Below are 11,824 nucleotides of genomic sequence, written 5' to 3' on the forward strand. Positions count from 1 at the left end.
TAAATTCTAATTTGAAGTAGAGTGTTTCTGATTTAGAAAGCATGCTGTCTGCAGGATGAACCAAACTGACTGGAATAGGCACTTAATTTGGCTTGGGATATTCACAGTCTCTCCACTCTGCTGTTAAATTCCCAATTTATTTCTTTTATGATATGGATCTTGTAGATTTAATCATTTTCACAGTTGGAGACCCATAGGGTTGTTGAAATGAACTCCCCATGCTATCTGTAATGGGAGTAAAGAAATGAGAATTGTGACTACTTGGCTGTGGAGTCTCTTTAAAATGATGAATGTTTTGAAAAAAATGGAGAAATGAGTCCTAGTCATTTTTGTGAATCCTAGCGTGCACCGCAGACTTCCTTTGCGGAACATTTGGACGGCACAGAAGTGTTGCAAGTCATTTGTGGCAGCTGATATATTGCTTGTAAATTGAGTTCTTTTTCCAACCCTCCACCCTTTTTGTTACACTGAGCTAAGTAGCCATGAAATTGCCTGAATAATGTCGTTTAAATCCAATCTCACTGCGGCCTCTCACCTCCATGCCCAGCCCCCAAACAATGACACATGGTGGGGTTTTTAGAAATTGCCATTTTCCTGTTTGCCACCTCAATTCACAATGGCCAAGCCTTGGCTCATTGAGCGAGGGCCATTGCTAGTCTTACTCGCCGTGTTTACTGCAGAATTGAATTTTGAGTTTGGATTGGTTTCATATGGCAAAATACACAGCATTTACATGTGCATCTATAGCAACGTATTTTGTCTGTGTATGTATTATTCTGTAAATGTAAAATAAATACATGCAATAACATACAACATCTCTATTACATGAACACAAAAGCAAACCTTTTGCTACTCTGTGTTCATCATTGAAATATTTCATAGACACACAAGTGCAAACCATTGGCATGTCTTATGTTTGATTTATTGAATGTCAACAATGATGTGTTTCCATCTTTTTAAATGCTTTTCAGCATATGCTCATCTTCAAACCAATTTCCAGTTTTATCCTTGACCAAGTTTGCAGATAGCAACATGGTAGCATTCTTGACTTGGCTCCGGTCTGATGTAGTTCACCTTAACCAGGCTTGTAATTCCTCGTAGATGTTTTTTTGTGAGGGCCTCTCCACGTACACCTGTAGTAAAAATTTTTGAAATTCTGTGGCCAAGGGTAAGACCCAGTAAGTGATACCACTTTTAAATCTCAAATGTGCCACTGCAATTAAACAAGTTTTTATCCCCTCCCCTTCGTCCGTGCTTGACTGGTATCCAAGGCTAACCCAATTCAATGATAAAGAGGGTCCGAATTAATTTCACAATGCACTGATTTAACAGCGCCTAAGGTACCAGGCTTTGACAGAATGAGTTTTTAAAAAAGATCCATTTGCCTAGGGATGAACCTCCACAGGAAGGTGTGAAAATGAGATGGAAAGAAAGCTCAAATGAAGGAGGGGAGTGATGGAACATAAATTAATGTCAGTCCTGATTTACTATTTGCAAACTCTGTTTGGGTTGTTCTGCAGTGTGTCCGCTCTTTGCATCTGGTTTCATTCAACTATTCTTGTCGAACACTCTCATTTTTTAGTCTGCTTTAGATGTAGTCACTGTAATGCTGTCAGCTTTTACTGTTGCAGCAGAGTGGTGGTTATTGCAATTGATTGATTGATCTGACTTTGTGGCTGCCATTTCTGTTGGCTCCTTTGATATTTCTGGTAATTAAACTCCTGGTCTGTAACACACTACAGCTAGGTTTTTTTTTTTTTTTTTATCTCAATCTGTCAGTTCACTCATACTTTTCTCTCTGTTTGATTTGCAGGTGAGCTGGTGGTGCCCACACATTCCCCACGCTACCCCACTGCAGCAGAACTTAATGCTTTCGCTCAGAAAACGGCCAACAGCCCTCTGTCCATCAAGATCTTCCCCACCAACATCAGGGTTCCTCAGCACAAGCACCTTAATCGGACTGTGAATGGATTTGACACCACAGGGCAACGCTACAGTCCCTATACCCACACAGGGGGCAACCAGGGCCTGCTCGCTATCGTCAAGACCTCCTCATCATCATCATTATCAACAGCCACCTTTGGCCCTTCAAAAGGTGTTCTCAAGAACTCCGAAGGCAGACGGACTAAGCTCTCTCCAGCCCACATAGCTGTCGCCCCATACCCTCCCCCTAGTAGTAGCACTTTAGCCAGTGGCCGCGGCCAAATGGTATACCACACTGGGCCATCAAAGCCTCCAGAAGGCCCCGTACTGTCAGTTCCCCCAAATGTCACTGTAGCTGGCTCAGTGATTCCTGTAACAGGGGGCCGAGGCTTGGCCCTGCCCGCACAGTCCAACCTCCCCTCCATCCAGAGCATCATCTACCAGATCAACCAGCATTGCCAGGCCCAGGCTCTGCAGCAGGTGTGCCAGGGGGCTGCCGCTGCACCGTCAAATTCCAGCCCCTCCAAGCAGGGCACAACTGTCATGGGGGTCTCATCTAGCTCCTCAGGAGGAGGCTACGTAGTAGGAATGGGTTCCCAGGCTAATATGGTATACACAGGGCCTGGGCTGTCGGCTCAAAATGCAGAGGCAATGAAGTCTGGTGTGTACGCAGATAGTATGGACTACATTCTTTGGCAGAAGCAGCAGCAACAACAACAGCAGCAGCAGCAGCAGCAGCAGCAGCATCATCATCAACAGGCTGTGCTCCGCATGTACAGCGGAGGTAGCGGAGGAGGGGGCGCCATCAGCAAGTCCCCTGAAACTTGTGTTCCGGGGGGAGGGATTATGGCGGCACAAATGTCCTCCTCTTCCTCCAGACCTTACCACCTGACAGCGAGTGCCAGCGGAGGAGGCGGGATGGACAAAGTCAGCTCATCCCCTTTGAACTGTGTGGGTATGCATGGAAATTTCTCAGTGGGTCAATACTTTGCCCCTCCGTGGAACAGTGTGTTGGTGACACCTGACAGTGACTGCTACAATCCCCAGGAGCTTTTGGCCACCTCCACAGGAGGGCCGGTCACGGGGCACAGAGAGATGGGCTACCCCCACCACCATCACCACTACCACCATCATCATCACCCTGCTATAGACAGTGGGGGAGGCTTATGCTGCAGCCTGCCCAGCAAGAGCTTGTGCAACACATCAGTGCTGAGCAGCAGCTTGCAGTCTCTGGAGTACCTGATCAACGAAATCCACCCACCCTGCATCAAGGAGCAGATGCTTGGCAAAGGCTACGAGACTGTGTCTGTGCCACGTCTGTTAGACCACCAGCATGCACACATCCGCCTCCCTGTTTACAGATAGAGGGGGAAGTAGAGGAGGAAGAGAATCAAGAGTTTTGAATTTGTGAAGAAAATCAAAGTTAAAGAACAGAGATGTTTTTTTATGGGAACAGATTGTTGTGAGTGGCACTGCTTTAACTAGTGTGGGAGCTTATAGAAGAGCGGTTGTTGTGCTATGTGACCCTAGGTTTGGTGGTTTCAAGGCACGCTGTGGCAATCCCCATATGAAAGGTGGTAGTGATTGCCAATGGGAGAGAAAAAGGGATTTCAAGATTCTCCAGATGTTCCATTGTGTGGTTTGCAAATAGGAATTTTGGATTGATTTATTTTTTCTTCGTTTTTTTTTTTTTTTTGCTGTTGTTTTACTTGCCTGAACTTAGTGAGGAGAATTATAACTTGACATGAAGTGCATATGGCACTTGTATCCACCTTCCAAATACTAAGGATGAAGCTACTGTGTAGGTTGTCACTGAAAGGGTCTTAAAAGGGCCGACGTTTAGGGCTGCTTTCAAAATCCAAAACTCTGTAACAATACACAAATAAACACACACATAGACAAACACATACAGATACACAATGTATACACAATAATACTCGGGTGTGTATGTACAAGGATCATAAGGTTGAATTAAAAGGATAGTACAATATTAGTTATGATTGCTGTTATAATTGATACATAAATTGCACTGCTTGAATCTTGTTAACTTTGAAGTTTGGAATTGGGTAGATTGGATATGATATATTTAAGAAACTTGAAAAACTTGAACCTATTTTTTGTTGTTTTATATATTTGTAGGTATATTATATGCATTGGCTGCTATGGGGAAAAGTTTCTCAAATGCTTTTTTCATTTTTTTTTTCCACTTTTGTTTTTATGATTTACTAATTCCTCCTCAAGCTGATGTGCAGTTTCTTATGTCCTGGTGTGAGGCATAGTCGCTGCTTTGGTTCTGTAAGAACCTGGTCGGAGAGCTCTTTTTCCTAACCAACACTGGAATCTACAATAAATCTTGAAATACTTATTTAAAAAAGAAAATGTCGCAAAAAAAAACAACCATGAAAAAGAAATGTTACAATGAAGAATGTGATTGGGAGGTTATTTACATAACCTTACATGTATGTTTATGCGTGTATGTGGCTGGGTGCATGCGCGTGTGTGCATTTTAGTTTGTGTTTATCAAAATCCTCAGACTTTTTTTTTTGTAATTGTGTCATTATAAGAATACTACCATCAAGACTGAAAAACTGATTAACCAGTCCCATCAACATCATATCTGAGTAATGTACAGGAGATATTTTGCAAATCTCGCTCCCTTTTCTCAGAGGCTTTAGATATTCTCTGGAGCTAGAGTAGAGATCAAGTTCTCACGTGACTCCTTTCTACCTGTAGTTACAGTGCTACATCCCTTCTGTCAAATGTTATCATTATGACAGAAAGACATGGGGACAAACGGAAGTTTGGGGGTACTATTCACCTCTGATCCTGCAAACATACAAAATGGAAACAATCATGCCCTGTCCTCTGGTATCAGATGAAATGAGACGAGGCTCACTGCTTTGCCTTGTCCTTTTCAGCCCCTGGTTGGGATACATTTAGCCAGGGCCAGTCTTAAATCGATGATTCAGAGCAGTGAAATATTTATTATGACTGTGAGATTCTCTTGAATGTACTGCACTTAAATTACTGCGATGTTTTATTGCCTTGTGGGACCCAAGTGAAAGAGAAAAATTGGATCAGTGCAGCAGTCCTCTGGTCTTAAATTAGCATTTCTTTTGTCCGTCAAATTTCAATGGTAAATTGAATTTAGTAACTGGAGAGAAGGAGCCGGAGCTTTGTTGTGGGGAAATACTGGCATCAGTCTAGATTTATGAAGTGCAATTATTATGACTGTATTAACATTTTTCTCTGAGCTTACACCAAAAAAATGTAAACTACAGTTGTCAATACATTCCCAATGTACCACATCCCTAATCCCTATCCTTTTTTTGTTTTGAGGTGTAAAATAAATTTCTTTAAGAATATATTCAGAAGCCACATCTCGGCTTTGAAGTCTGTCATTATTTTTTAACGCATGTCCTCTAGAAGTCAGCGGGAGATTGGGCCCTCGTTTCAGCAGCAGCTCTGTGAGATCCAGAGTGGAGCGTGATGTGTGTCGTAGACCCTTTACTGTACTGTACCTCTGCCATTGAGAAAAACCTACTATATTTAATTGAGACTTTGGCCATCTAAAGATAAGGGAAATTAATTCAGCATTGTTGAAAAAAGAAAGGACTTACACACAGACATTAAAGCAGGAAATAATAGGAATTAGGAATAGGAAATAAGCAGGAAATAATGTTTCCGTGATCATTTGCACTCCATAAATAGACCCATTTTCCCCTTAAGATAACCCCTGCTTAATCTTAACTATGCGCCTTTAATTTTGAGCTAATGGTGTTTGTAGACCCGCTACTGTCTTTGAAGGCTGACAAAGATTTCAGTGGAAAGAATACGAAGCCCCCTTGGCTTAAATTTGCACAGTAAGCCTCCTTTACATTCCAGTGAAAAATGTTCATGTTGTTTCAACAGCTTAATACCCTAGCCACACTGTGATTCCAGCATATTTTCTGTCTTGTAGAAATATTTTGACAGATTTTCAGATACATCCCGTCCCTAAATCCCCTCCGTTTGGCTTCTGCATCCAAGCATTAAACCCTGTCACATGATGTTGAAGTGAAGAGGAGACACTTGAGGCAGTGGAGTTTCTGGTGTCTGGCCTTTCCCACCAGTGGAGGTCTGAGGCACCAGGCCTCTCTGCTAATGGGAATATTGGGTGACGCCTGGCTGCTGGACACTGCCAGTGGAGAGTATTCATTCACTCAAAGGGTTGAAATCAAACCCTTTTCAAATAGCAAGGGATTTCCTATTAGACACTGCGAGGAATCTGGCCATTTTGAGCTAAGTTCAACTGAGTGAAACAGAGAAAAGACAACACAAAATGAAGCATTTTTCTTTCCTTTTTAGCAGAAATATAAAAGAATATAATGTTAATTCACATGTTGCATTAAATATAAGGTGGTATTAAGATAAATATACCTGTATTTACTGTACAGGCTCCAAACTGTCTGTCCCCCCCTGGGCCTTTACACACATTAATGAGCTCCTATTGATGGGCTGCATCTTAGCCCTGCAACTCTGGTCCATTCCACAATTCCCGATTTGGACAATGGACGCTTAGCCCATATTAGGATAATAGAATTAAATTTCAAATAGATTTGTGCCTGAGCTGATCCATGCGTGGCTCACTCAGCTGCAGAGGCAGAGTGGCATATGGCATGTCATTATCTAAGCCCACCCTCCCCCTGTCCGGGGCCAACAGGGTTCAGCAGTGCTTAAACAAACTGAAGGTTAGGACTGGCTGGCTGGCATTGAAGGGGAGGACAGCAGGGTTTTAAAGGGGGGGGGGGGGGTTGAGGGGGGTTGCTAAATCACAGCCTCCACAGCGTCTCAGAGGGCCTCAGCACCGCACCATGGCGCCTGGGCTCAGAGGCCTGCTTTAAAAAGCTGGGCTGTGTTTGATCGAGGGGATTTGTTTTCTGTTGGATTATACATGGTTGCTCCCTGCCTGGCTGAGGGGCCCTGTGCAATATGACAGATCTCAGCAAAAGAAAGAAAGAAAGAAAGAGATACAGGGAGGGATTTTGGGGTCAGAGGAGCCTCGAAGCATCAGTAATCAGGATAATTGCCATGTTCCTGTTGCTAGTTTCAGCGTCCCCTCTTTGGCTCTGCGGCCTCATTCAGATTCAAGCTCTGAGGAAATCACATTCCTCCCTGAAAGACTTATTGTGCCTCAATTTACTAAATTCTAGTAAGTGAAATCTTCATTTGAAATTAACTTTTTAAAGTTAAGCTGCCCAGGAAATTATACATTACATCGATCACACACTGTCTGAACGAGGGAGGACATTTCAATCTATAACTTATCTCTGTGGATACAGACTATCGACTGTTAACACATTTTCAAGGGCAATGAGACGCTCACAAGGATGGCCTGAGGGCAAAGTGGAGGGGAATTGACGTACGCTGGTTGTAAAAATCCCTTAGTAAATCCCAGTAAGTCCATGAAGACACTTACCCAGTGGAAAGGTCAAGTCACACATTATGCGCCTTAAAAACTGCTGAGAAGGGAGGAGAGTGGACAGACCAGCTCATTCACTCTCAAAACAGAAGGGACGGGAGGGTAGGGAGGGATAGAGAAAATAAAGGCAGCTGCTCACTCTGTCGAGTCTTGGCGCTGCTTCTCTAACCTACAGATGACAAAGGGGGGTGAGTAGGGGGGTGACGTCCCTCTCCACACCGATTTGGTCAACCTCAGTCATGTCCCCTGGCTGCCCTTGGGCCCCTGGTGCTCTCATCTCAGAGTCCTTCCCAGCATCCCTCATCACCGTCTGCAGAAGATAAAGTCATGAGGCCAGTCCGGACCTAGAAAGAAAATACTTTAATCAATAATACGGTTGGTCCTGAGGAGGCTTGTATAGTTAACCCACCAGCCTTATAGCTTTATTGCACAATATCACTAAAAGATTTGTTGTTTTGCTACAGAGTTACAGCACATTGCCATCTCTGCTACTGAATAAAACTGGATGGGTCGCATATGAGCACCATACAATTTAAATGTTGTTTTAAGCATTTATTAAATACAACACAAGGTAAAAATCAGCACAGATCACAAAATAAATCAGGATCTTTTCCAAAGGCACAGCCCCAGAGCCCTTTTTTATTCAAAAAAGGCAATGCAGCAGGTCGTACTTCCAGGAGCTTACAGCTTTTATTGCTTCAGCGTCACAACTATGTATGTTCAGCTGAAAAAGCTTATGGCCTCCAAATATTCATCTAGTTTATGCGATGGGTATATTGCTGTATCCAATCTAAACACAAAAGTCTGGGGATTTTGCTTTCTTTCTTCCTGTTTCCTTTTACTGTTTGTGTGGCTCTCCGAATGTTCCTGTGAACAAACAGGGCTGTTTTTCCCAAATGATCTCAAATGCACCAACCCTGCCAAAGTCTGAGGGTGCCGCAACCTTGAGAAAATAATATATATGGAAATGGGAAATCTATTAAGCATCTCTCTTATTGTTCTCCCTGCAGTGTTGTATTTATGTTTAAAAAATGATTTTGTCTCCTCAGGATAAAAAAATGTAAAGAATACCTTGCTTTTTTTGAAAATTATATATATGAGTCTTAGATTTCGAAATAAGAAGTCGGAATATAAAGAGAGCTGTAAAATCCTTTAGTCGTGGGGTTTTCAACTTTTGAACGTGCCTACAGCCAAGCATCCCAGTGATTGCTTACCTTCTACCCCTCTCCAGTTCTGTAATCTGCCCCTAATCTCCCCACAACCATCATCTTCAATTTGCTGAAACTGCCACTGTTCCCCCTCCATCCCAATGACCACAGTAGATATTTTGTCTGTTCCCTGCTTTTTGTCAATCTCAGGACTAAAATGTCTTTATTTTAATGTAGATGGTTGGTTTTCATTTTACCTCTCCTCTCTTATGTATTATTGTTTGACATAAGTAAATAAAGCAGATGACTTCTATGCCTCTTTTGTTGCTTTACTCATCCGTGGTCTTTCTTCTTCTCTGTCCCTTGTTGTAAACATCGTCTTAAACATTTTTTAAGACTCTGGACGAGACCTTACTGTAATGAAGGTAAGCATATTAGTCTTAAGATTCACTTTGCACATCACCGCCATATGCCGGCCTCTACAATCCTGTTGCTCACTTGACCTTTTTCACCTTTGCAGCAGTGTATTGCGGGATCAGTAAGGCCTCAAAGTATCACTGGAAAACAACCCACAGTATCCTTTTATACTGTTGGGATGATTGACATTTTTCCTGGATGAGGATTTAAAGAAATTGCTTTGTGGCCAAGACTTGATGTTCTCCTCTGAATCCTGGACATTTAAGTCATACGATAAGTTTATCTTAACGTAATTTGTTACAAAGCACAGTTAATTTGTCTCTTACTGCAGTTCACACTCTTTTGCTCCATATGCCTCATCCAAAAATACACTAACCTGACTAACAAACTACATTAGTGCTTTAGTTTTGCATTATATTTTAATTTCACCATTAATAGTCTATATCAAGAGTCTTTTTTAAGTTTTTTAAGCTAAGTACCCCTAACTAAAATAGAGACGGAGCAGGGACCCTCTACTACATACGTATATTGTATAGATTGAAGTTGCGTAATAAACTGGGCCTACAATAACATGTAGGGGGACCTAAAGCCTTTATACATACCTTTTTTGTATAGAACATACATATATGTATAATATGTTGGATTCATATTAATTAACAATAATTTGGAGGCCCACCTGCATTGACTCTTGGACCCCCTGTTGAAGATCCCTGGTCTATATTCTAACATCAAGCCATCAAAAATATGTTGTCTTCTTTGTTAAAAAATTATTTTTCTCGGTAGGATTTTTCCAGTAAGACATGGTCTCACTATACAAGAAGATAAGGAACACAACATGAACCCAATCTAAATGTTTAACAACACAAGTACCTTCAGGAACTCACAGTTGACGCTTTTATCCTCCTTTTCTCGCCTCACTCCCAACCTTTTCCACCCACCTAAAACATCAGATAAGCTGTAGACTGATGAGCTAGCCGCCTCCACCAGAGCATGTGGTACTGGGAGGCTGCACACTGATTTCATACACGCTCGCTCAAACAGAAAAAGAGCTCTGTGGAGCAGAAATGCTTCTCTTATTAGCAAAACTCATTCACCTGCACGCCACATTGAGTCCCTGGCAATTTCACAATAAATCACGAGAGATGCCTATAGAGGCCAGGCAGCCGGATGACGCTCTGCTGTGGCCGTGCCCTCGCCTGTCAGTTTAGACACTCTGAATCATTTCGGGTTCAGCAGCCTCGTTTCATCTTAGATGAACTGAAAGGTCATCTCACACGCAACCTAACCAATATGTCTGTCTTCTCATCTCCCAGTGCTTCCAATGATTGCTCATTCCATTTAGAAATACCACACCTTGGTGAAACATTTCACAGGGGGATTATGGAGGGAATTTCAAGGAATTATTTCAAGGAAGAAAATTAGCACTGACTTAAATCTGTGAGAAGCCTGCTTTTAGCTCTTAAATTTACTTTATCTGTTAGCCTAGATAATTATTCAGTGATGATCCATCCACCTCTTTTACAATATTAGTTGGTGAAATGTTTAGTGAGAGTGCGACCAATATGTAGGGAGGTTTCCCTCTCTGGGTCCGGCTGCTGGACCTCAGGCTGACAATAAATGTACTTAAAGCCATCAGACAGTCTGGATTGTTGCTTAGTGAATAAATTGTGAGTTGGCCTAAGTCCAGTCTGGTGTCCGCTTGAGACTCATCAGCCTAAACACCTTAAAGCTTAACTGGCTGGACAATAGCTGAACAATTTGTACTGCCAAAATCTAAGCTAGTTAGTTTACTTAAGTCTGAGACTGTCAACTTTCCCTTATGTGTGGTTGCTAAATGAGTGCTGTTACAACATGATCCTGCCTGGCTGTCACTTTGGTTTGTTGAGACACATTTGTGGCAGCGAGCGCACACATGCTGCAAGCAAGTGAGCCATTTTGTTAACAGCTCACACTTCCTGTGCAAGTGTGCGGTTCCAGAGTTGCTGACAGTGACACTTGCAGGACCGAGCCCTGCCCTACTTAACAGGCTGCGGGGAGGAGGGCAGGCCAAGTTGTCAGCAGCGCTAGGTGCTCACTGCTTAGATAAACCTGGAGGATTAGTGGCCCAGTTAAAGTTGGGGCAAAGAGGATTAGCCCTCTGAGGTGGTGAGAGATTCCCTGTGTCCTTCAGCGCTCCCGGCCTCAGAGAGGGGAGGGGAGGAGGATGGGAGGTGAGGGGTGAGGCCCTAGTTATCATAAGTGAGAATCACCACTGTAGCATTTTAAAGAGGAAAAGGAAAGGTGAGGTGTAATGATGAAAGGTGAAAAGCAGTGGGGCAGTTCATATATTGTTGCCAGCTTGTGGTTTCATTACGAAGGCAAAAGCCCGTAATTACTGGCCGGGTGTTACAGCGAGGTCAATGAGACCTGAGATCCATGGGAGAAAAAAAATGTCATAAGTGAAATGCATTCTACAAACTATAACCTATTGAAGGTTATCTTGCTAATAACAGTTAGCACTGATAATTTAATATTTACAGCTATAATTAAAAAATATAAATTTGAGCCCTACAGTTTGACACAGCTGACACTTGGCTGCCTCAACTGGGATCTCTACATGCAACACAGCAGAGGTATTTGGACCTCTGCAGCCATCAGCAGGCCGGAGAAGGAACTGCTCCTCAAAATCAAAGACACAATTTTCACACGTTTTATCATTTTAGCTTCCCTTACAAATTCATATGGGACATTTGGTCAAATTAAGTAATTTCTGGCTGATGCTGATTGGTAGCAAATAGGATAAAATAACTTAATCAATCATTCAAGTTCGGACTGGAAAACGTCTTCAGAAAAAAAATCTCATAATTCCATGAAAGATTTGGAAGACAGAGTATTG

At 42.5% G+C, this 11,824-nt stretch overlaps 1 protein-coding gene across 1 annotated transcript in view; it reads left to right on the forward strand.

Annotated features, from left to right (window-relative positions):
• The window catches only part of fam222a (family with sequence similarity 222 member A), a 46,953-nt gene extending 41,663 nt beyond the window's left edge, over window positions 1-5,290 (forward strand). The window contains exon 3 of the mRNA XM_039803256.1: window positions 1,814-5,290. Coding sequence (XP_039659190.1) covers window positions 1,814-3,288 — 1,475 coding nt within the window. The 3' untranslated portion in view covers window positions 3,289-5,290. The remainder of the gene's footprint in view (window positions 1-1,813) is intronic.
• Window positions 5,291-11,824: the final 6,534 nt, after the last annotated feature.

This window comes from Perca fluviatilis, chromosome 6, assembly GCF_010015445.1.
Source record: "Perca fluviatilis chromosome 6, GENO_Pfluv_1.0, whole genome shotgun sequence".
NCBI lineage: Eukaryota > Metazoa > Chordata > Actinopteri > Perciformes > Percidae > Perca > Perca fluviatilis.